The following is a 27,870-nucleotide window of genomic DNA, read 5'->3' as shown; positions in this document are numbered from 1 at the left end:
ACACATCACACACAGCCCGGGTGTCACAGTCACTGTCTGGACAACATGCAGGTCCTGTATACCGTGTATATACACATCACACACAGCCCGGGTGTCACAGTCACTGTCTGGATGACACGCAGGTCCTGTATACTGTGTATATACACATCACACACAGCCCGGGTGTCACAGTCACTGTCTGGATGACACGCAGGTCCTGTATACCGTGTATATACACATCACACACAGCCCGGGTGTCACAGTCACTGTCTGGATGACACGCAGGTCCTGTATACTGTGTATATACACATCACACACAGCCCCGGGTATCACAGTCACTGTCTGGATGACACGCAGGTCCTGTATACCGTGTATATACACATCACACACAGCCCCGGGTGTCACACTCACTGTCTGGACAACACGCAGGTCCTGTATACCGTGTATATACACATCACACACAGCCCGGGTGTCACAGTCACTGTCTGGACGACACGCAGGTCCTGTATACCGTGTATATACACATCACACACAGCCCGGGTGTCACAGTCACTGTCTGGATGACATGCAGGACCTGTATACCGTGTATATACACATCACACACAGCCCGGGTGTCACAGTCACTGTCTGGATGACACGCAGCTCCTGTATACCGTGTATATACACATCACACACAGCCCGGGTGTCACAGTCACTGTCTGGACGACACGCAGGTCCTGTATACCGTGTATATACACATCACACACAGCCCCGGGTGTCACAGTCACTGTCTGGATGACACACAGGTCCTGTATACCGTGTATATACACATCACACACAGCCCGGGTGTCACAGTCACTGTCTGGATGACACGCAGGTCCTGTATACCGTGTATATACACATCACACACAGCCCGGGTGTCACAGTCACTGTCTGGATGACACGCAGGTCCTGTATACCGTGTATATACACATCACACACAGCCCCGGGTGTCACAGTCACTGTCTGGATGACACGCAGGTCCTGTATACCGTGTATATACACATCACACACAGCCCCGGGTGTCACAGTCACTGTCTGGACAACACGCAGGTCCTGTATACCGTGTATATACACATCACACACAGCCCGGGTGTCACAGTCACTGTCTGGATGACACGCAGGTCCTGTATACCGTGTATATACACATCACACACAGCCCCAGGTGTCACAGTCACTGTCTGGACAACACGCAGGTCCTGTATACCGTGTATATACACATCACACACAGCCCCGGGTGTCACAGTCACTGTCTGGGTGACACGCAGGTCCTGTATACCGTGTATATACACATCACACACAGCCCCGGGTGTCACAGTCACTGTCTGGATGACACGCAGGTCCTGTATACCGTGTATATACACATCACACACAGCCCGGGTGTCACAGTCACTGTCTGGATGACACGCAGGTCCTGTATACCGTGTATATACACATCACACACAGCCCCAGGTGTCACAGTCACTGTCTGGACAACACGCAGGTCCTGTATACCGTGTATATACACATCACACACAGCCCCGGGTGTCACAGTCACTGTCTGGGTGACACGCAGGTCCTGTATACCGTGTATATACACATCACACACAGCCCCGGGTGTCACAGTCACTGTCTGGATGACACGCAGGTCCTGTATACCGTGTATATACACATCACACACAGCCCGGGTGTCACAGTCACTGTCTGGATGACACGCAGGTCCTGTATACCGTGTATATACACATCACACACAGCCCGGGTGTCACGGTCACTGTCTGGATGACACGCAGGTCCTGTATACCGTGTATATACACATCACACACAGCCCCGGGTGTCACAGTCACTGTCTGGACAACACGCAGGTCCTGTATACCGTGTATATACACATCACACACAGCCCCGGGTGTCACAGTCACTGTCTGGACGACACGCAGGTCCTGTATACCGTGTATATACACATCACACACAGCCCGGGTGTCACAGTCACTGTCTGGACAACACACAGGTCCTGTATACCGTGTATATACACATCACACACAGCCCGGGTGTCACAGTCACTGTCTGGATGACATGCAGGTCCTGTATACCGTGTATATACACATCACACACAGCCCGGGTGTCACAGTCACTGTCTGGACAACACACAGGTCCTGTATACCGTGTATATACACATCACACACAGCCCGGGTGTCACAGTCACTGTCTGGACGACACGCAGGTCCTGTATACCGTGTATATACACATCACACACAGCCCCAGGTGTCACAGTCACTGTCTGGACAACACGCAGGTCCTGTATACCGTGTATATACACCATCACACACAGCCCGGGTGTCACAGTCACTGTCTGGATGACACACAGGTCCTGTATACCGTGTATATACACATCACACACAGCCCAGGAGTCACAGTCACTGTCTGGATGACACGCAGGTTCTGTATACCGTGTATATACACATCACACACAGCCCAGGTGTCACTGTCTGGATGACACGCAGGTCCTGTATACCGTGTATATACACATCACACACAGCCCGGGTGTCACAGTCACTGTCTGGACAACACGCAGGTCCTGTATACCGTGTATATACACATCACACACAGCCCGGGTGTCACAGTCACTGTCTGGATGACACGCAGGTCCTGTATACCATGTGTATATACACATCACACACAGCCCGGGTGTCACAGTCACTGTCTGGACAACACGCAGGTCCTGTATACCGTGTATATACACATCGCACACAGCCCGGGTGTCACAGTCACTGTCTGGACAACACGCAGCTCCTGTATACCGTGTATATACACATCACACACAGCCCGGGTGTCACTGTCTGGATGACACGCAGGTCCTGTATACCGTGTATATACACATCACACACAGCCCGGGTGTCACAGTCTGGACAACACGCAGGTCCTGTATACCGTGTATATACACATCACACACAGCCCGGGTGTCACAGTCACTGTCTGGACAACACGCAGGTCCTGTATACCGTGTATATACACATCACACACAGCCCGGGTGTCACAGTCACTGTCTGGACAACACGCAGCTCCTGTATACCGTGTATATACACATCACACACAGCCCGGGTGTCACTGTCTGGATGACACGCAGGTCCTGTATACCGTGTATATACACATCACACACAGCCCCGGGTGTCACAGTCACTGTCTGGACAACACGCAGGTCCTGTATACCGTGTATATACACATCACACACAGCCCGGGTGTCACAGTCACTGTCTGGACGACACGCAGGTCCTGTATACCGTGTATATACACATCACACACAGCCCGGGGTGTCACACTCACTGTCTGGACAACACGCAGGTCCTGTATACCGTGTATATACACATCACACACAGCCCGGGTGTCACAGTCACTGTCTGGACAACACGCAGGTCCTGTATACCGTGTATATACACATCACACACAGCCCGGGTGTCACACTCACTGTCTGGACAACACGCAGGTCCTGTATACCATGTATATACACATCACACACAGCCCGGGTGTCACAGTCACTGTCTGGATGACACGCAGGTCCTGTATACCGTGTATATACACATCACACACAGCCCCGGGTGTCACAGTCACTGTCTAGATGACACGCAGGTCCTGTATACCGTGTATATACACATCACACACGGCCCGGGTGTCACAGTCACTGTCTGGATGACACGCAGGTCCTGTATACCGTGTATATACACATCACACACAGCCCGGGTGTCACAGTCACTGTCTGGACGACACGCAGCTCCTGTATACCGTGTATATACACATCACACACAGCCCGGGTGTCACAGTCACTGTCTGGACAACACGCAGGTCCTGTATACCGTGTATATACACATCACACACAGCCCGGGTGTCACAGTCACTGTCTGGACAACACGCAGCTCCTGTATACCGTGTATATACACATCACACACAGCCCGGGTGTCACTGTCTGGATGACACGCAGGTCCTGTATACCGTGTATATACACATCACACACAGCCCCGGGTGTCACAGTCACTGTCTGGACAACACGCAGGTCCTGTATACCGTGTATATACACATCACACACAGCCCGGGTGTCACAGTCACTGTCTAGATGACACGCAGGTCCTGTATACCGTGTATATACACATCACACACAGCCCCGGGTGTCACAGTCACTGTCTAGATGACACGCAGGTCCTGTATACCGTGTATATACACATCACACACAGCCCGGGTGTCACAGTCACTGTCTAGATGACACGCAGGTCCTGTATACCGTGTATATACACATCACACACAGCCCCGGGTGTCACAGTCACTGTCTAGATGACACGCAGGTCCTGTATACCGTGTATATACACATCACACACGGCCCGGGTGTCACAGTCACTGTCTGGACAACACGCAGCTCCTGTATTCTGTGTATATACACATCACACACAGCCCGGGTGTCACAGTCACTGTCTGGATGACACGCAGGTCCTGTATACCGTGTATATACACATCACACACAGCCCCGGGTGTCACAGTCACTGTCTGGATGACACGCAGGTCCTGTATACCGTGTATATACACATCACACACAGCCCCGGGTGTCACAGTCACTGTCTGGACGACACGCAGGTCCTGTATACCGTGTATATACACATCACACACAGCCCGGGGTGTCACACTCAGTGTCTGGACAACACGCAGGTCCTGTATACCGTGTATATACACATCACACACAGCCCGGGTTTCACAGTCACTGTCTGGATGACACGCAGGTCCTGTATACCGTGTATATACACATCACACACAGCCCGGGTGTCACAGTCACTGTCTGGAGGACACGCAGGTCCTGTATACCGTGTATATACACATCACACACAGCCCGGGTGTCACAGTCACTGTCTGGACAACACGCAGGTCCTGTATACCGTGTATATACACATCACACACAGCCCGGGTGTCACACTCACTGTCTGGACAACACGCAGGTCCTGTATACCATGTATATACACATCACACACAGCCCGGGTGTCACAGTCACTGTCTGGATGACACGCAGGTCCTGTATACCGTGTATATACACATCACACACAGCCCCGGGTGTCACAGTCACTGTCTAGATGACACGCAGGTCCTGTATACCGTGTATATACACATCACACACGGCCCGGGTGTCACAGTCACTGTCTGGACAACACGCAGCTCCTGTATTCTGTGTATATACACATCACACACAGCCCGGGTGTCACAGTCACTGTCTGGATGACACGCAGGTCCTGTATACCGTGTATATACACATCACACACAGCCCCGGGTGTCACAGTCACTGTCTGGATGACACGCAGGTCCTGTATACCGTGTATATACACATCACACACAGCCCCGGGTGTCACAGTCACTGTCTGGACGACACGCAGGTCCTGTATACCGTGTATATACACATCACACACAGCCCGGGGTGTCACACTCAGTGTCTGGACAACACGCAGGTCCTGTATACCGTGTATATACACATCACACACAGCCCGGGTTTCACAGTCACTGTCTGGATGACACGCAGGTCCTGTATACCGTGTATATACACATCACACACAGCCCGGGTGTCACAGTCACTGTCTGGAGGACACGCAGGTCCTGTATACCGTGTATATACACATCACACACAGCCCGGGTGTCACAGTCACTGTCTGGATGACACGCAGGTCCTGTATACCGTGTATATACACATCACACACAGCCCCGGGTGTCACAGTCACTGTCTGGACAACACGCAGTTCCTGTATACCGTGTATATACACATCGCACACAGCCCGGGTGTCACAGTCACTGTCTAGATGACACGCAGGTCCTGTATACCGTGTATATACACATCACACACAGCCCGGGTGTCACAGTCACTGTCTGGATGACACGCAGGTCCTGTATACCGTGTATATACACATCACACACAGCCCCGGGTGTCACAGTCACTGTCTAGATGACACGCAGCTCCTGTATACTGTGTATATACACATCACACACAGCCCCGGGTGTCACAGTCACTGTCTGGACAACACGCAGGTCCTGTATACCGTGTATATACACATCACACACAGCCCCGGGTGTCACACTCACTGTCTGGATGACACGCAGGTCCTGTATACCGTGTATATACACATCACACACAGCCCGGGTGTCACACTCACTGTCTGGATGACACGCAGGTCCTGTATACCGTGTATATACACATCACACACAGCCCGGGTGTCACAGTCACTGTCTGGATGACACGCAGGACCTGTATACCGTGTATATACACATCACACACAGCCCGGGTGTCACAGTCACTGTCTGGATGACATGCAGGTCCTGTATACCGTGTATATACACATCACACACAGCCCGGGTGTCACAGTCACTGTCTGGACGACACGCAGGTCCTGTATACCGTGTATATACACATCACACACAGCCCGGGTGTCACAGTCACTGTCTGGACAACACGCAGGTCCTGTATACCGTGTATATACACATCACACACAGCCCGGGTGTCACAGTCACTGTCTGGATGACACGCAGGTCCTGTATACCGTGTATATACACATCACACACAGCCCCGGGTGTCACAGTCACTGTCTGGACGACACGCAGGTCCTGTATACCGTGTATATACACATCACACACAGCCCCGGGTGTCACAGTCACTGTCTGGACAACACGCAGGTCCTGTATACCGTGTATATACACATCACACACAGCCCCGGGTGTCACACTCAGTGTCTGGACAACACGCAGGTCCTGTATACCGTGTATATACACATCACACACCGCCCGGGTGTCACAGTCACTGTCTGGATGACACGCAGGTCCTGTATACCGTGTATATACACATCACACACAGCCCCGGGTGTCACAGTCACTGTCTGGACAACACGCAGGTCCTGTATACCGTGTATATACACATCACACACAGCCCGGGTGTCACAGTCACTGTCTGGACAACACGCAGGTCCTGTATACCGTGTATATACACATCACACACAGCCCGGGTGTCACAGTCACTGTCTGGACGACACGCAGGTCCTGTATACCGTGTATATACACATCACACACAGCCCGGGTGTCACAGTCACTGTCTGGATGACACGCAGGTCCTGTATACCATGTATATACACATCACACACAGCCCGGGTGTCACAGTCACTGTCTGGATGACATGCAGGTCCTGTATACCGTGTATATACACATCACACACAGCCCCGGGTGTCACAGTCACTGTCTGGACAACACGCAGGTCCTGTATACCGTGTATATACACATCACACACAGCCCGGGTGTCACAGTCACTGTCTGGATGACATGCAGGTCCTGTATACCGTGTATATACACATCACACACAGCCCGGGTGTCACAGTCACTGTCTGGACAACACGCAGGTCCTGTATACCGTGTATATACACATCACACACAGCCCGGGTGTCACAGTCACTGTCTGGATGACACGCAGGTCCTGTATACCGTGTATATACACATCACACACAGCCCGGGTGTCACAGTCACTGTCTGGACAACACGCAGGTCCTGTATACCGTGTATATACACATCACACACAGCCCGGGTGTCACAGTCACTGTCTGGACAACACGCAGGTCCTGTATACCGTGTATATACACATCACACACAGCCCGGGTGTCACAGTCACTGTCTGGATGACACGCAGGTCCTGTATACCGTGTATATACACATCACACACAGCCCCGGGTGTCACAGTCACTGTCTGGACAACACGCAGGTCCTGTATACCGTGTATATACACATCACACACAGCCCCGGGTGTCACAGTCACTGTCTGGATGACACGCAGGTCCTGTATACCGTGTATATACACATCACACACAGCCCCGGGTGTCACAGTCACTGTCTGGATGACACGCAGGTCCTGTATACCGTGTATATACACATCACACACAGCCCGGGTGTCACAGTCACTGTCTGGACGACACGCAGCTCCTGTATACCGTGTATATACACATCACACACAGCCCGGGTGTCACAGTCACTGTCTGGACAACACGCAGGTCCTGTATACCGTGTATATACACATCACACACAGCCCCGGGTGTCACAGTCACTGTCTGGACAACACGCAGGTCCTGTATACCGTGTATATACACATCACACACAGCCCGGGTGTCACACTCACTGTCTGGATGACACGCAGGTCCTGTATACCGTGTATATACACATCACACACAGCCCGGGTGTCACAGTCACTGTCTGGATGACACGCAGGACCTGTATACCGTGTATATACACATCACACACAGCCCGGGTGTCACAGTCACTGTCTGGATGACATGCAGGTCCTGTATACCGTGTATATACACATCACACACAGCCCGGGTGTCACAGTCACTGTCTGGACGACACGCAGGTCCTGTATACCGTGTATATACACATCACACACAGCCCGGGTGTCACAGTCACTGTCTGGACAACACGCAGGTCCTGTATACCGTGTATATACACATCACACACAGCCCGGGTGTCACAGTCACTGTCTGGATGACACGCAGGTCCTGTATACCGTGTATATACACATCACACACAGCCCCGGGTGTCACAGTCACTGTCTGGACGACACGCAGGTCCTGTATACCGTGTATATACACATCACACACAGCCCCGGGTGTCACAGTCACTGTCTGGACAACACGCAGGTCCTGTATACCGTGTATATACACATCACACACAGCCCCGGGTGTCACACTCAGTGTCTGGACAACACGCAGGTCCTGTATACCGTGTATATACACATCACACACCGCCCGGGTGTCACAGTCACTGTCTGGATGACACGCAGGTCCTGTATACCGTGTATATACACATCACACACAGCCCCGGGTGTCACAGTCACTGTCTGGACAACACGCAGGTCCTGTATACCGTGTATATACACATCACACACAGCCCGGGTGTCACAGTCACTGTCTGGACAACACGCAGGTCCTGTATACCGTGTATATACACATCACACACAGCCCGGGTGTCACAGTCACTGTCTGGACGACACGCAGGTCCTGTATACCGTGTATATACACATCACACACAGCCCGGGTGTCACAGTCACTGTCTGGATGACACGCAGGTCCTGTATACCATGTATATACACATCACACACAGCCCGGGTGTCACAGTCACTGTCTGGATGACATGCAGGTCCTGTATACCGTGTATATACACATCACACACAGCCCCGGGTGTCACAGTCACTGTCTGGATGACACGCAGGTCCTGTATACCGTGTATATACACATCACACACAGCCCCAGGTGTCACAGTCACTGTCTGGACAACACGCAGGTCCTGTATACCGTGTATATACACATCACACACAGCCCCGGGTGTCACAGTCACTGTCTGGACAACACGCAGGTCCTGTATACCGTGTATATACACATCACACACAGCCCGGGTGTTACAGTCACTGTCTGGACAACACGCAGGTCCTGTATACCGTGTATATACACATCACACACAGCCCCGGGTGTCACAGTCACTGTCTGGACAACACGCAGGTCCTGTATACCGTGTATATACACATCACACACAGCCCGGGTGTCACAGTCACTGTCTGGACGACACGCAGCTCCTGTATACCGTGTATATACACATCACACACAGCCCGGGTGTCACAGTCACTGTCTGGATGACATGCAGGTCCTGTATACCGTGTATATACACATCACACACAGCCCGGGTGTCACAGTCACTGTCTGGACAACACGCAGGTCCTGTATACCGTGTATATACACATCACACACAGCCCGGGTGTCACAGTCACTGTCTGGATGACACGCAGGTCCTGTATACCGTGTATATACACATCACACACAGCCCGGGTGTCACAGTCACTGTCTGGACAACACGCAGGTCCTGTATACCGTGTATATACACATCACACACAGCCCGGGTGTCACAGTCACTGTCTGGACAACACGCAGGTCCTGTATACCGTGTATATACACATCACACACAGCCCGGGTGTCACAGTCACTGTCTGGATGACACGCAGGTCCTGTATACCGTGTATATACACATCACACACAGCCCCGGGTGTCACAGTCACTGTCTGGACAACACGCAGGTCCTGTATACCGTGTATATACACATCACACACAGCCCCGGGTGTCACAGTCACTGTCTGGATGACACGCAGGTCCTGTATACCGTGTATATACACATCACACACAGCCCCGGGTGTCACAGTCACTGTCTGGATGACACGCAGGTCCTGTATACCGTGTATATACACATCACACACAGCCCGGGTGTCACAGTCACTGTCTGGACGACACGCAGCTCCTGTATACCGTGTATATACACATCACACACAGCCCGGGTGTCACAGTCACTGTCTGGACAACACGCAGGTCCTGTATACCGTGTATATACACATCACACACAGCCCCGGGTGTCACAGTCACTGTCTGGACAACACGCAGGTCCTGTATACCGTGTATATACACATCACACACAGCCCGGGTGTCACAGTCACTGTCTGGATGACACGCAGGTCCTGTATACCGTGTATATACACATCACACACAGCCCGGGTGTCACAGTCACTGTCTGGACAACACGCAGGTCCTGTATACCGTGTATATACACATCACACACAGCCCCGGTGTCACAGTCACTGTCTGGACAACACGCAGGTCCTGTATACCGTGTATATACACATCACACACAGCCCGGGTGTCACAGTCTGGACAACACGCAGGTCCTGTATACCGTGTATATACACATCACACACAGCCCGGGTGTCACAGTCTGGACAACACGCAGGTCCTGTATACCGTGTATATACACATCACACACAGCCTGGGTGTCACAGTCACTGTCTGGACAACACGCAGGTCCTGTATACCGTGTATATACACATCACACACAGCCCGGGTGTCACAGTCACTGTCTGGACGACACGCAGGTCCTGTATACCGTGTATATACACATCACACACAGCCCGGGTGTCACAGTCACTGTCTGGACGACACGCAGGTCCTGTATACCGTGTATATACACATCACACACAGCCCGGGTGTCACAGTCACTGTCTGGACAACACGCAGGTCCTGTATACCGTGTATATACACATCACACACAGCCCGGGTGTCACAGTCACTGTCTGGACAACACGCAGGTCCTGTATACCGTGTATATACACATAACACACAGCCCGGGTGTCACAGTCACTGTCTGGATGACGCGCAGGTCCTGTATACCGTGTATATACACATCACACACAGCCCGGGTGTCACAGTCACTGTCTGGATGACACGCAGGTCCTGTATACCATGTGTATATACACATCACACACAGCCCCGGGTGTCACAGTCACTGTCTGGACAACACGCAGGTCCTGTATACCGTGTATATACACATCACACACAGCCCGGGTGTCACAGTCACTGTCTGGACAACACGCAGGTCCTGTATACCGTGTATATACACATCACACACAGCCCCGGGTGTTACAGTCACTGTCTGGATGACACGCAGGTCCTGTATACCGTGTATATACACATCACACACAGCCCGGGTGTCACAGTCACTGTCTGGATGACACGCAGGTCCTGTATACCGTGTATATACACATCACACACAGCCCGGGTGTCACAGTCACTGTCTGGATGACACGCAGGTCCTGTATACCGTGTATATACACATCACACACAGCCCCGGGTGTCACACTCAGTGTCTGGACAACACGCAGGTCCTGTATACCGTGTATATACACATCACACACAGCCCGGGGTGTCACAGTCACTGTCTGGACAACACGCAGGTCCTGTATACCATGTATATACACATCACGCACAGCCCCGGGTGTCACAGTCACTGTCTGGATGACACGCAGGTCCTGTATACCGTGTATATACACATCACACACAGCCCCGGGTGTCACAGTCACTGTCTGGACAACACGCAGGTCCTGTATACCATGTATATACACATCACACACAGCCCGGGTGTCACAGTCACTGTCTGGATGACACGCAGGTCCTGTATACCGTGTATATACACATCACACACAGCCCGGGTGTCACACTCACTGTCTGGATGACACGCAGGTCCTGTATACCGTGTATATACACATCACACACAGCCCGGGTGTCACAGTCACTGTCTGGACGACACGCAGGTCCTGTATACCGTGTATATACACATCACACACAGCCCGGGTGTCACAGTCACTGTCTGGATGACACGCAGGTCCTGTATACCGTGTATATACACATCACACACAGCCCCAGGTGTCACAGTCACTGTCTGGACGACACGCAGGTCCTGTATACCGTGTATATACACATCACACACAGCCCGGGTGTCACAGTCACTGTCTGGATGACACGCAGGTCCTGTATACCGTGTATATACACATCACACACAGCCCCGGGTGTCACAGTCACTGTCTGGACAACACGCAGGTCCTGTATACCGTGTATATACACATCACACACCGCCCGGGTGTCACAGTCACTGTCTGGATGACACGCAGGTCCTGTATACCGTGTATATACACATCACACACAGCCCGGGTGTCACAGTCACTGTCTGGATGACACGCAGGTCCTGTATACCGTGTATATACACATCACACACAGCCCCGGGTGTCACAGTCACTGTCTGGATGACACGCAGGTCCTGTATACCGTGTATATACACATCACACACAGCCCGGGTGTCACAGTCACTGTCTGGACGACACGCAGGTCCTGTATACCGTGTATATACACATCACACACAGCCCGGGTGTCACAGTCACTGTCTGGACAACACGCAGGTCCTGTATACCGTGTATATACACATCACACACAGCCCGGGTGTCACAGTCACTGTCTGGACAACACGCAGGTCCTGTATACCATGTATATACACATCACACACAGACCGGGTGTCACAGTCACTGTCTGGACAACACGCAGGTCCTGTATACTGTGTATATACACATCACACACAGCCCGGGTGTCACAGTCACTGTCTGGATGACACGCAGGTCCTGTATACCGTGTATATACACATCACACACAGCCCCGGGTGTCACAGTCACTGTCTGGATGACACGCAGGTCCTGTATACCGTGTATATACACATCACACACAGCCCGGGTGTCACAGTCACTGTCTGGACGACACGCAGCTCCTGTATACCGTGTATATACACATCACACACAGCCCGGGTGTCACAGTCACTGTCTGGACGACACGCAGGTCCTGTATACCGTGTATATACACATCACACACAGCCCCGGGTGTCACAGTCACTGTCTGGACAACACGCAGGTCCTGTATACCGTGTATATACACATCACACACAGCCCGGGTGTCACAGTCACTGTCTGGATGACACGCAGGTCCTGTATACCGTGTATATACACATCACACACAGCCCGGGTGTCACAGTCACTGTCTGGACAACACGCAGGTCCTGTATACCGTGTATATACACATCACACAACGCCCGGGTGTCACAGTCACTGTCTGGACAACACGCAGGTCCTGTATACCATGTATATACACATCACACACAGCCCGGGTGTCACAGTCACTGTCTGGACAACACGCAGGTCCTGTATACCATGTATATACACATCACACACAGACCGGGTGTCACAGTCACTGTCTGGACAACACGCAGGTCCTGTATACTGTGTATATACACATCACACACAGCCCGGGTGTCACAGTCACTGTCTGGACAACACGCAGGTCCTGTATACCGTGTATATACACATCACACACAGCCCGGGGTGTCACAGTCACTGTCTGGACGACACGCAGGTCCTGTATACCGTGTATATACACATCACACACAGCCCGGGTGTCACAGTCTGGACAACACGCAGGTCCTGTATACCGTGTATATACACATCACACACAGCCCGGGTGTCACAGTCACTGTCTGGATGACACGCAGGTCCTGTATACCGTGTATATACACATCACACACAGCCCGGGTGTCACAGTCACTGTCTGGACAACACGCAGGTCCTGTATACCGTGTATATACACATCACACACAGCCCCGGGTGTCACAGTCACTGTCTGGATGACACGCAGGTCCTGTATACCGTGTATATACACATCACACACAGCCCGGGTGTCACAGTCTGGACGACACGCAGGTCCTGTATACCGTGTATATACACATCACACACAGCCCCGGGTGTCACAGTCACTGTCTGGATGACACGCAGGTCCTGTATACCGTGTATATACACATCACACACAGCCCCGGGTGTCACAGTCACTGTCTGGATGACACGCAGGTCCTGTATACCGTGTATATACACATCACACACAGCCCGGGTGTCACAGTCACTGTCTGGACGACACGCAGGTCCTGTATACCGTGTATATACACATCACACACAGCCCGGGTGTCACAGTCACTGTCTGGACGACACGCAGGTCCTGTATACCGTGTATATACACATCACACACAGCCCGGGTGTCACAGTCACTGTCTGGACAACACGCAGGTCCTGTATACCGTGTATATACACATCACACACAGCCCTGGTGTCACAGTCACTGTCTGGATGACACGCAGGTCCTGTATACCGTGTATATACACATCACACACAGCCCCAGGTGTCACAGTCACTGTCTGGATGACACGCAGGTCCTGTATACCGTGTATATACACATCACACACAGCCCGGGTGTCACTGTCTGGACAACACGCAGGTCCTGTATACCGTGTATATACACATCACACACGCAGGTCCTGTATACCGTGTATATACACATCACACACAGCCCCGGGTGTCACAGTCACTGTCTGGACAACACGCAGGTCCTGTATACCGTGTATATACACATCACACACAGCCCGGGTGTCACAGTCACTGTCTGGACAACACGCAGGTCCTGTATACCGTGTATATACACATCACACACAGCCCGGGTGTCACAGTCACTGTCTGGATGACACGCAGGTCCTGTATACCGTGTATATACACATCACACACAGCCCGGGTGTCACAGTCACTGTCTGGACAACACGCAGGTCCTGTATACCGTGTATATACACATCACACACAGCCCCGGGTGTCACAGTCACTGTCTGGATGACACGCAGGTCCTGTATACCGTGTATATACACATCACACACAGCCCGGGTGTCACAGTCTGGACGACACGCAGGTCCTGTATACCGTGTATATACACATCACACACAGCCCCGGGTGTCACAGTCACTGTCTGGATGACACGCAGGTCCTGTATACCGTGTATATACACATCACACACAGCCCCGGGTGTCACAGTCACTGTCTGGATGACACGCAGGTCCTGTATACCATGTGTATACACATCACACACAGCCCGGGTGTCACAGTCACTGTCTGGACGACACGCAGGTCCTGTATACCGTGTATATACACATCACACACAGCCCGGGTGTCACAGTCACTTTCTGGACGACACGCAGGTCCTGTATACCGTGTATATACACATCACACACAGCCCGGGTGTCACAGTCACTGTCTGGATGACACGCAGGTCCTGTATACCGTGTATATACACATCACACACAGCCCCGGGTGTCACAGTCACTGTCTGGACAACACGCAGGTCCTGTATACCGTGTATATACACATCACACACAGCCCGGGTGTCACAGTCACTGTCTGGACGACACGCAGGTCCTGTATACCGTGTATATACACATCACACACAGCCCGGGTGTCACAGTCACTGTCTGGACAACACGCAGGTCCTGTATACCGTGTATATACACATCACACACAGCCCGGGTGTCACAGTCACTGTCTGGATGACACGCAGGTCCTGTATACCGTGTATATACACATCACACACAGCCCGGGTGTCACACTCAGTGTCTGGACAACACGCAGGTCCTGTATACCGTGTATATACACATCACACACAGCCCGGGTGTCACAGTCACTGTCTGGATGACACGCAGGTCCTGTATACCGTGTATATACACATCACACACAGCCCAGGTGTCACACTCACTGTCTGGATGACACGCAGGTCCTGTATACCGTGTATATACACATCACACACAGCCCGGGTGTCACACTCACTGTTTGGATGACACGCAGGTCCTGTATACCGTGTATATACACATCACACACAGCCCGGGGTGTCACAGTCACTGTCTGGACAACACGCAGGTCCTGTATACCATGTATATACACATCACGCACAGCCCCGGGTGTCACAGTCACTGTCTGGATGACACGCAGGTCCTGTATACTGTGTATATACACATCACACACAGCCCGGGTGTCACAGTCACTGTCTGGACGACACGCAGGTCCTGTATACCGTGTATATACACATCACACACAGCCCCGGGTGTCACAGTCACTGTCTGGACAACACGCAGGTCCTGTATACCGTGTATATACACATCACACACAGCCCCGGGTGTCACAGTCACTGTCTGGACAACACGCAGGTCCTGTATACCGTGTATATACACATCACACACAGCCCCGGTGTCACAGTCACTGTCTGGACAACACGCAGGTCCTGTATACCATGTATATACACATCACACACAGCCCCGGGTGTCACACTCACAGAATCTCCTGTTTCCTTCTCAGGGAGAAGAGTCCGCAGTTCCACGCTGTGCTCTGCCGGTTACAGGAACTGCCACAGTGTCATCGTCTCCCCTTTATGTCCTTCCTACTGCTGCCCTTCCAGAGGATCACCCGCATAAAGATGCTAATAGAGGTGCGAATCCTGCTCTCCTGCCCTGCTGATCTATCATGCTCCCCTGTTCTGCTGATCTATCCTGCTCCCCTGCCCTGCTGATCTGTCCTGCTCCCCTGCCCTGCTGATCTGTCCTGCTCCCCTGCCCTGCTGATCTATCCTGCCCCCCCTGCCCTGCTGATCTGTCCTGCTCCCCTGCCCTGCTGATCTGTCCTGCTCCCCTGCCCTGCTGATCTGTCCTGCTCCCCTGCCCTGCTGATCTGTCCTGCTCCCCTGCCCTGCTGATCTGTCCTGCTCCCCTGCCCTGCTGATCTGTCCTGCTCCCCTGCCCTGCTGATCTGTCCTGCTCCCCTGCTCTGCTGATCTACCCTGCTCCCCTGCCCTGCTGATCTGTCCTGCTCCCCTGCCCTGCTGATCTGTCCTGCTCCCCTGCCCTGCTGATCTGTCCTGCTCCCCTGCTCTGCTGATCTACCCTGCTCCCCTGCCCTGCTGATCTGTCCTGCTCCCCTGCCCTGCTGATCTATCATGCTCCCCTGCCCTGCTGATCTGTCCTGCTCCCCTGCCCTGCTGATCTATCATGCTCCCCTGCCCTGCTGATCTATCCTGCTCCCCTGCCCTGCTGATCTGTCCTGCTCCCCTGCCCTGCTGATCTGTCCTGCTCCCCTGCCCTGCTGATCTGTCCTGCTCCCCTGCCCTGCTGATCTGTCCTGCTCCCCTGCCCTGCTGATCTGTCCTGCTCCCCTGCTCTGCTGATCTACCCTGCTCCCCTGCCCTGCTGATCTGTCCTGCTCCCCTGCCCTGCTGATCTGTCCTGCTCCCCTGCCCTGCTGATCTATCATGCTCCCCTGCCCTGCTGATCTATCCTGCTCCCCTACCATGCTGATCTATCCTGCTCCCCTGCCCTGCTGATCTGTCCTGCTCCCCTGCTCTGCTGATCTACCCTGCTCCCCTGCCCTGCTGATCTGCCCTGCTCCCCTGCCCTGCTGATCTGTCCTGCTCCCCTGCCCTGCTGATCTGTCCTGCTCCCCTGCCCTGCTGATCTATCATGCTCCCCTGCCCTGCTGATCTATCATGCTCCCCTGCCCTGCTGATCTATCATGCTCCCCTGCCCTGCTGATCTGCCCTGCTGATCTGTCCTGCTCCCCTGCCCTGCTGATCTGTCCTGCTCCCCTGTTCTGCTGATCTATCCTGCTCCCCTGCCCTGCTGATCTATCCTGCTCCCCTGCCCTGCTGATCTGTCCTGCTCCCCTGCCCTGCTGATCTGTCCTGCTCCCCTGCCCTGCTGATCTGCCCTGCTCCCCTGCCCTGCTGATCTGCCCTGCTCCCCTGCCCTGCTGATCTATCATGCTCCCCTGCCCTGCTGATCTATCATGCTCCCCTGCCCTGCTGATCTATCCTGCTCCCCTGCCCTGCTGATCTGTCCCCTGCTCCCCTGCCCTGCTGATATGTCCTGCTCCCCTGCCCTGCTGATCTGTCCCAGCCTCTCCTGCCCTGCTGATCTGTCCCAGCCTCTCCTGCCCTGCTGATCTGTCCCAGCCTCTCCTGCCCTGCTGATCTGTCCCCTGCTCCCCTGCCCTGCTGATCTGTCCCAGCCTCCCCTGCCCTGCTGATCTGTCCCAGCCTCTCCTGCCCTGCTGATCTGTCCCAGCCTCTCCTGCCCTGCTGATCTGTCCCAGCCTCTCCTGCCCTGCTGATCTGTCCCAGCCTCTCCTGCCCTGCTGATCTGTCCCAGCCTCTCCTGCCCTGCTGATCTGTCCCAGCCTCTCCTGCCCTGCTGATCTGTCCCAGCCTCTCCTGCCCTGCTGATCTGTCCCAGCCTCTCCTGCCCTGCTGATCTGTCCCAGCCTCTCCTGCCCTGCTGATCTGTCCCCGCCTCTCCTGCCCTGCTGATCTGCCCCCGCCTCTCCTGCCCTGCTGATCTGTCCCAGCCTCTCCTGCCCTGCTGATCTGTCCCAGCCTCTCCTGCCCTGCTGATCTGTCCCAGCCTCTCCTGCCCTGCTGATCTGTCCCAGCCTCTCCTGCCCTGCTGATCTGTCCCCGCCTCTCCTGCCCTGCTGATCTGCCCCCGCCTCTCCTGCCCTGCTGATCTGCCCCCGCCTCTCCTGCCCTGCTGATCTGTCCCCGCCTTTCCTGCCCTGCTGATCTGTCCCCGCCTCTCCTGCACTGCGGATCTCCTCCGCTCCCCCACGTACACGATGGATCTGGGTCACATTATTTCCTTTTTTTCTGCAGAATATTCTAAAGAGGACGGAGGAGGGTTCCGAGAGTGAGCGAAATGCCAGCAAGGCCCTGGACGTGGTGACAAAGGTCAGTCCGATAACCACGGTGTCCTAAACCACTGACACGGTCCCGATCCCAGTATGGGGTCCCCACCTGTATGATAACAGTGTCCGGATCCTAAACCACTGACACGGTCCCTTTCCCAGTATGGGGTCCCCACGTGTATGATAATAGCACAGTGTCCGGATCCTAAACCACTGACACGGTCCCGTTCCCAGTATGGGTTCCCCACCAGTATGATAATAGCACAGTGTCCGGATCCTAAACCACTGACACGGTCCCGTTCCCAGTATGGGGTCCCCACGTGTATGATAATAGCACAGTGTCCGGATCCTAAACCACTGACAGGGTCCCGTTCCCAGTATGGGGTCCCCACCTGTATGATAATAGCACAGTGTCCGGATCCTAAACCACTGACACGGTCCCGTTCCCAGTATGGGGTCCTCACCTGTATGATAATAGCACAGTGTCCGGATCCTAAACCACTGACACGGTCCCGTTCGCAGTATGGGGTCCCCACCTGTATGATAATAGCACAGTGTCCGGATCCTAAACCACTGACACGGTCCCGTTCTCAGTATGGGGTCCCCACCTGTATGATAATAGCACAGTGTCCGGATCCTAAACCACTGACACGGTCCCGTTCCCAGTATGGGGTCCCCACCTGTATGATAATAGCACAGTGTCCGGATCCTAAACCACTGACACGGTCCCGTTCCCAGTATGGGGTCCTCACCTGTATGATAATAGCACAGTGTCCGGATCCTAAACCACTGACACGGTCCCGTTCCCAGTATGGGGTCCCCACCTGTATGATAATAGCACAGTGTCCGGATCCTAAACCACTGACACGGTCCCGTTCCCAGTATGGGTTCCCCACCAGTATGATAATAGCACAGTGTCCGGATCCTAAACCACTGACACGGTCCTGTTCCCAGTATGGGGTCCCCACGTGTATGATAATAGCACAGTGTCCGGATCCTAAACCACTGACACGGTCCCGTTACCAGTATGGGGTCCCCACCTGTATGAAAATAGCACAGTGTCCGGATCCTAAACCACTGACACGGTCCCATTCCCAGTATGGGGTCCCCACCTGTATGATAATAGCACAGTGTCCGGATCCTAAACCACTGACACGGTCCCGTTCCCAGTATGGGGTCCTCACCTGTATGATAATAGCACAGTGTCCGGATCCTAAACCACTGACACGGTCCCGTTCCCAGTATGGGGTCCCCACCTGTATGATAATAGCTGTGTCCGGATCCTAAACCACTGACACGGTCCCGTTCCCAGTATGGGGTCCCCACCTGTATGATAATAACAGTGTCCGGATCCTAAACCTCTGACACGGTCCCGTTCCCAGTATGGGGTCCCCACCTGTATAATAATAGCACAGTGTCCGGATCCTAAACCACTGACACGGTCCCGTTACCAGTATGGGGTCCCCACCTGTATGATAATAGCACATTGTCCGGATCCTAAACCACTGACACGGTCCCGTTACCAGTATGGGGTCCCCACCTGTATGATAATAGCACAGTGTCCGGATCCTAAACCACTGACACGGTCCCGATCCCAGTATGGGGTCCTCACCTGTATGATAATAGCACAGTGTTCGGATCCTAAACCACTGACAGGGTCCCGTTACCAGTATGGGGTCCCCACCTGTATGATAATAACAGTGTCCGGATCCTAAACCACTGACACGGTCCCGTTCCCAGTATGGGGTCCCCACCTGTATGATAATAGCACAGTGTCCGGATCCTAAACCACTGACACGGTCCCGTTCCCAGTATGGGGTCCCCACCTGTATGATAATAGCACAGTGTCCGGTTCCTAAACCACTGACACGGTCCCATTCCCAGTATGGGGTCCCCACCTGTATGATAATAGCACAGTGTCCGGATCCTAAACCACTGACACGGTCCCGTTCCCAGTATGGGGTCCCCACCTGTATGATAATAGCACAGTGTCCGGATCCTAAACCACTGACACGGTCCCGTTCCCAGTATGGGGTCCCCACCTGTATGATAATAACACAGTGTCCGGATCCTAAACCACTGACACGGTCCCGTTCCCAGTATGGGGTCCCCACCTGTATGATGATAACACAGTGTCCGGATCCTAAACCACTGACACGGTCCCGTTCCCAGTATGGGGTCCCCACCTGTATGATGATAACACAGTGTCCGGATCCTAAACCACTGACACGGTCCCGTTCCCAGTATGGGGTCCCCACCTGTATGATGATAACACAGTGTCCGGATCCTAAACCACTGACACGGTCCCGTTCCCAGTATGGGGTCCCCACATGTATGATAATAGCACAGTGTCCGGATCCTAAACCCCTGACACGGTCCCGTTACCAGTATGGGGTCCCCACCTGTATGATAATAGCACAGTGTCCGGATCCTAAACCACTGACACGGTCCCATTACCAGTATGGGGTCCCCACCTATATGATAATAGCACAGTGTCCGGATCCTAAACCACTGACACGGTCCTGTTCCCAGTATGGGGTCCCCACCTGTATGATAATAACACCTCTGTGATACTATTATGCCTCCGCTGTGGAGGTTATTTGCACCCTGCTGAGCCTACGTTGGCACTTTTTGGGCTTGTCACACAATGTATGGCGCAATATGACAATGCCACTCAAACGAAGCACATAGTGTTCTTTCCCCCATGCTGGCAGCTGGAGCGGAGTGTCCTCTTCTCCCCCATGCTGGCGGTGAGCGTTCTCTTTCCCCCATGCTAGGCTGGTGGTGCTAAGTTTTCTCTTTCCCCCATGCTGGCGCTGAGCTTTCTCTTTCCCCCATGCTGGCGGTGAACATCCTCCCTCCCCCATGCTGGCAGCAGAGTGTCCTCGCGCTTAGCATTGAAAGGGTTAAACAGCGTAGCATACATGTAACCCGTCCTGTTGTGATCCTACAGATTATTCAGGAGTGTAACCGGGAAGTGGGTCGTATGAAGCAGACGGAGGAATTGATCCACATCTCCTCCAAGATTGAGTTTGACAAGATAAAGGTGAGTATAGGAAGAGGACATGCCAGCTGGTCCTACAGTCACACCGATGACAAAATGGCGGCTCCTAGGTTGTGCGTCATGTCCTCCTCTCACTGGCCAATCTTGTTGCAGGCCATCCCGATCATCTCTCAGAACCGCTTCCTGGAGAAGCAGGGGGAGCTGAGTGAGGTGCTGCAGAAGGGAAGTCTATTCGGGATCAAGCCAACGAAGCTCTCCCCCGTCTACTTCTTCCTGTTCAATGACTTCCTGCTGATAACACAGAAGAAAAGGTGCAGATATTCCCTGATCAGTCTCCTTATCTGTCCTCGTTCCTCCCATCCTAGCCCCTGTGCCCCGCACCATGCTCCTCCTCTCTCCTCATCCCATAATCTCATCCTAGCCCCTGTTCCCTGCTCTGTGCTCCTCCTCCCCTATGTCCCCACTCTTTGTGCCTTCTCCCCTGTGCCCTGCTCTGTGCTCCTTCTCCCCTGTGCATCGCTTTCTGCTTCTCCTCTGTGCTCTGTGCTTCTCCTTCCCTGTGCCTCTGCTCCTCCTCTCTTCTTATGTTTCCCTGTGTCCCGTTCTCTGCTCCTGTTCCCGTGTCCTGCTCTCTGTTCCTCCTCCATCTGCTCCTGTTTCTGTGTCCTGCTCTCTGTTCCTCCTCCATCTGCTCCTGTGTCCTGCTCTCTGCTCATCCTCCCCTGTGCCCCTGCTTTCTGCTCCTCCTTCCCTGTGCCTCTGATCATGTTCCCATGTCCTCGCTCTTTGCTCCTGTTCTCCCGCTCTGCTCCTCCTCCTCCTCTGTGCCCCTGCTCTCTGCTCCTCCTCCCCTGTGCTCCCACTCTGCTCCTCCTTCTCTGTGCCCCTGCTCTCTGCTCCTCCACCCCTGTGCTCCCGCTCTCTGCTCCTCCTCCTCCTCCTCCCCTGTGCCCAGCGCTCTCTGATCATCCTTCTTCCCTGTGCCCCACTCTCTGCTCCTCCTCCCCTGTGCCTCTGCTCCTCCCCTGTGCCCCTCTGCTTTCTGCTGCTCCTCCCATGTGTCCCCGCTCTCTGCACTATTTCCGTGTCTCCCCCCTCTGCCGCTGCTCCCATCCTCTCCTCCTCTGTACCCTTGCCACAGAAAATCTGTCACACAGAAAATGCTATTCTCACTGTAGGATATTCTGAAATTGCTCTGTCATTATCCAGCTCAGACCGCCATGTTGTCCTGGATTATGTACATCGCTCGCTGGTCCAGCTCCAGTCTTGTCCTACCATGGAGAACAGCTTCTTCCTGACCTTACTGGAGAATCACCAGGGGAAAACCTGTGACCGGCTCTTCAAGGCTCCCACTCAGTGAGTATATCCCGCCTCCTGAAGGGTGACAGCGACCTAGAAAGGGAGCTACGAGCCTGCCCCTCCCCCTGCAGGGAGACGCCCACTAATTTGTCTATGTACAGGTCTGACTTGCATCGGTGGGTCGCCGCCTTCCCCAGTAAGAACGATGATGGGCTGTCGGGCTGTGATACCATATATGAGGACTGGGGTGAGCGCTCTCTGTTCTCATTGCTTAGCTGGTAATGTCTGTAGCAGAGTGATTGGAGGAATGGCTGTCCCCAGCGCAGACTAAGTATTTCTTACAGTGAGTTCATACGAGCTTCTTTCCCCCCCAGACTGCCCCCAGGTGCACTGTGTGGAGCAGTACACCGCCGTACAAGCTGATGAGCTCAACCTGGAGCCTGCTGACATCATCAACGTGCTGCGGAAAACCTCTGAGGGTAAGAGCAGGAGGCGGAGCCTAGATCGGAATCTGACAGACCGATATCATATGTAGCCTGCAAAGCTGACACTCCAAAACACAGAGAAAAATAAAGATTTGTTTTTTTGTCTGATTCTCTTATTTTCTTTTGTCAGGTTGGTATGAGGGCATACGGCTGTCCGATGGCAAGAAGGGCTGGTTTCCCTCTCGCTATGTCCAGGAGATCACGAACGAGCACGTCAGGAGGAGGAATCTCCGAGAGCGTTACCGGGTCCTTCAGGCGGCCAGGCAGATCATCACCTTGTCTGGTGACACCAAGAAGAAAGCAAGTTCAGCCTGAGCTTCCAGGAGGCGAAACGCGTCAGTGTTGGGTTTCCCCCTGGTTCATCAGGGGCCTGGACTGAACGAACAGGTCGGGGTTTAATTGTGCATTTGGTGAACAGACAACCTTGGATGTTGGATGTTAGCTGCTCGGTTCGTACACAGAAGGAGATAATTGTATCCAGGCTGGGTATTGGCCACTGAACACAAAGCCATGAATGTGCTGCTATCTTCTGGATGAATGTGTGGTCTTTCCTGGATTGGGAGTCTACAAGGAATCTATGGAAAAGCACAAAGTCCCCCAAGAAAGGGGCCAATTTCACGTTCAGCACAGGAACTGCTGATTCACAATGGACTTGAATGTAGGTTCCAGCTGGTTTCTGTCCTTCTTGCCCAAGCTTGAAGACCATCATCTGCTGGAGCATGGGTCACCTTAGGAAGTGGGCAAATGATGGACAGCGCTCATGGGAGGCCAGTTGGCGATGAGCTCCTACCACCCTGTGCCAAGGTCCTACTGCCAAGATTTACTGTGTTGTAATGTTGTAGGAACACTACGAAGATGATGATACATTTACATGGACAAAAGGTAATGTTGTAGGAACACTACGAAGATGATGATACATTTACATGGACAAAAGGAAAATGAGTCCTGTAGACCAAAGTTCATCTCTGAACTGGAAAATGCACAAAAGTCAAGAGTCCGGATTAAAAGGACATGAAGACACTGCCAGCTTGGAGCACCATCGATGGTGCCGCCACCCTTGCATATTGGGGAGGGGGGGGGGGGGAGAGAGTGCACAGATTTTATTTCTGGCTAGCACTATGGTTTATCTCTGTCTGTGATGGTTGTGATGACGTTCACAGGAACAAATGGATCGTTTTATGTATCTTATACAGGGAAAATAACGTGTTGTATATTTTGAAGCCACAAAACTGTCTTGTAATGATGTTATGTGAAGTAAACCTTTTTCTCTGATGGACGACTCTTTCTTCTACTCCCGCCGGCCGGGCACCGCAGTAGGAGACCTTTTGTGTGAACATTTTTCTTCATAACAAAGCCGTACAGTTTACTAGGAGCTAGTGATGTCACTAGGGATGAATTCTATCCAGTCACGAGGAATGTGTGACCTCACAGTATGTCCATTCACCCAGTGACATCAGAGTGCTACCTACCCAGTCACCAGCTTATGTACTGGTACTTAATTCTTTCTTAACAGAGGAAGAAGTCCATACGGGTCAATGCAGAATTAAGATAAATGGTACTTGTTTCCTAGCACGGCGCCAGCGATAAAGATTGTATCCATCGGGACCCCCTGAAATCGCGTTGATCGCATGCAACCAAATCGCATGCAATGCGATTTTTACATTGGAATCAATGTAAAATGGTCCCTGAGACCCGATTTTACATTGGCCCCAATGTTAAATGGCCCCCAGACCCCAATTTTTATTTTTTTCCAACCCTGATGGGTCAAATGCTCCCCCCCCCATTGTTAACGCCACCCCACGATCAACGTCAACCCGAAGCATGGCGAGGGGAGGCGGTACGCGTCCTCCGACCTTTTCATAGCCCCACTATACACGTCAGCGTGGAGTTGATTTTTATATAGTGTGGCGAGCGCAGCGAGCACGAAGCGCGGTGAGCGCACGCACATTACTTCACAGGTATTACGCGTCCCCTCGCGGGGCTCGCTGCGCTTGCCACGCTTCGGGCTCGGTGGCTCGCTACACTATATAAAATCAACTTCACGCTGACATGGATAGTGGGGGTATGAAAAGGTCAGAGGACGCGTACCGCTGCGCTCGCCACGCTTCGGGTTGCCGTTGATCGTGGGGTGGTGTTAACAATGGGGGGGGGGGGGCGCATTTGTCATGTAAAATACCCATAAGGGTGGTTATACAATGAAAAATCGGGTCCATTGGCCCATTTAACATTGTTCCCTATGTAAAATCGCATCGGTCGCTTCACATGCCTTAAGTTAAGGCATGCGATGCGACCGATGTGATTGACGCGATTTTACATAGGGAACAATGTTAAATGGGCCAATGGACCCGATTTTTCATTGTCGGGGAAAAGGCTAAAAATAGCCCTGCAATCGCATTGGTCGCGTCCATCGGTCGCATACCTTAACTTAAGGTATGCGATCACCTACGACGGGCGCCGTGCTAGGAAACAAGTACCAGATAAATAAATCTCCAGGGCCGGATGGCTCACACCCTAAGGTTTAATGGAGCTAAGCTCAGAAATAGCTAGGACTTTATATCTAATTTTTTAAGATACTATTTCATCAGGCTTGGCGGCTAGGGACTGTTGAATTGCTGACATATACCTGGTTGATGGTAATTTACAAGCAGGAGATCTTATACCAGCGGTGGCCAAACCTGTCCTCAAGATCTACCAACGGTTCATGTATATCAGGCAACCTGTGGATCTATAGTAGGAATGAGTGCAGCAGGTTTCAATATGTGATGGTTAGTATTGACTGCACCTGTGCACCAGCTAGGGGGTCTGGGGAATGTGACGGTAATGACTGCACCTGTGCACCAGCTAGGGGGTCTGGGGAATGTGACGGTAATGACTGCACCTGTGCACCAGCTAGGGGGTCTGGGGAATGTGACAGTAATGACTGCACCTGTGCACCAGCTAGGGGGTCTGGGGAATGTGACAGTAATGACTGCACCTGTGCACCAGCTAGGGGGTCTGGGGAATGTGACAGTAATGACTGCACCTGTGCACCAGCTAGGGGGTCTGGGGAATGTGACCGTAATGACTGCACCTGTGCACCAGCTAGGGGGTCTGGGGAATGTGACAGTAATGACTGCACCTGTGCACCAGCTAGGGGGTCTGGGGAATGTGACAGTAATGACTGCACCTGTGCACCAGCTAGGGGGTCTGGGGAATGTGACAGTAATGACTGCACCTGTGCACCAGCTAGGGGGTCTGGGGAATGTGACAGTAATGACTGCACCTGTGCACCAGCTAGGGGGTCTGGGGAATGTGACAGTAACGACTGCACCTGTGCACCAGCTAGGGGGTCTGGGGAATGTGACAGTAACGACTGCACCTGTGCACCAGCTAGGGGGTCTGGGGAATGTGACAGTAACGAATGCACCTGTGCACCAGCTAGGGGGTCTGGGGAATGTGACAGTAACGAATGCACCTGTGCACCAGCTAGGGGGTCTGGGGAATGTGACAGTAACGACTGCACCTGTGCACCAGCTAGGGGGTCTGGGGAATGTGACCGTAATGACTGCACCTGTGCACCAGCTAGGGGGTCTGGGGAATGTGACAGTAATGACTGCACCTGTGCACCAGCTAGGGGGTCTGGGGAATGTGACAGTAATGACTGCACCTGTGCACCAGCTAGGGGGTCTGGGGAATGTGACAGTAATGACTGCACCTGTGCACCAGCTAGGGGATTTGGAAAACATGGACCGTTGGTAGATCTCGAGGACTGATTTGGCCGCCCCTGCCCTATAGGTTGAACCTGATTGACTATGTCAGGGGTGGCCAAAACGGTCCTCGAGATCTACCAACGGTCCATGTTTTCCAAATCCCCTAGCTGGTGCACAGGTGCAGTCATTACTGTCACATTCCCCAGACCCCCTAGCTGGTGCACAGGTGCAGTCATTACTGTCACATTCCCCAGACCCCCTAGCTGGTGCACAGCTGTAGTCATTACTGTCACATTCCCCAGACCCCCTAGCTGGTGCACAGGTGCAGTCATTACGGTCACATTCCCCAGACCCCCTAGCTGGTGCACAGGTGCAGTCATTACGGTCACATTCCCCAGACCCCCTAGCTGGTGCACAGGTGCAGTCATTACGGTCACA

At 53.2% G+C, this 27,870-nt stretch overlaps 1 protein-coding gene across 3 annotated transcripts in view; it reads left to right on the top strand.

The window, feature by feature from the left end:
• The window catches only part of LOC146076015 (uncharacterized), an 83,058-nt gene extending 58,043 nt beyond the window's left edge, over positions 1–25,015 (top strand). For 2 of the 3 annotated variants that reach the window (XM_083185781.1, XM_083185782.1), the window contains exons 9-16: positions 16,583–16,712; positions 18,924–18,998; positions 21,909–22,001; positions 22,113–22,270; positions 23,169–23,315; positions 23,420–23,505; positions 23,633–23,737; positions 23,874–25,015. In XM_083185781.1, coding sequence (XP_083041907.1) covers positions 16,583–16,712; positions 18,924–18,998; positions 21,909–22,001; positions 22,113–22,270; positions 23,169–23,315; positions 23,420–23,505; positions 23,633–23,737; positions 23,874–24,058 — 979 coding nt within the window. In that variant the 3' untranslated portion in view covers positions 24,059–25,015. The remainder of the gene's footprint in view (positions 1–16,582; positions 16,713–18,923; positions 18,999–21,908; positions 22,002–22,112; positions 22,271–23,168; positions 23,316–23,419; positions 23,506–23,632; positions 23,738–23,873) is intronic. The other variant, XR_014473678.1, reaches the window with a different exon arrangement.
• Positions 25,016–27,870: the final 2,855 nt, after the last annotated feature.

This window comes from Crinia signifera, chromosome 4 (assembly GCF_055691185.1).
Source record: "Crinia signifera chromosome 4, ASM5569118v1, whole genome shotgun sequence".
Lineage (NCBI taxonomy): Eukaryota > Metazoa > Chordata > Amphibia > Anura > Myobatrachidae > Crinia > Crinia signifera.
The sequence above is the reverse complement of the archived record's forward strand: the minus strand, read 5'-3'. Positions and strand labels throughout refer to the sequence as shown.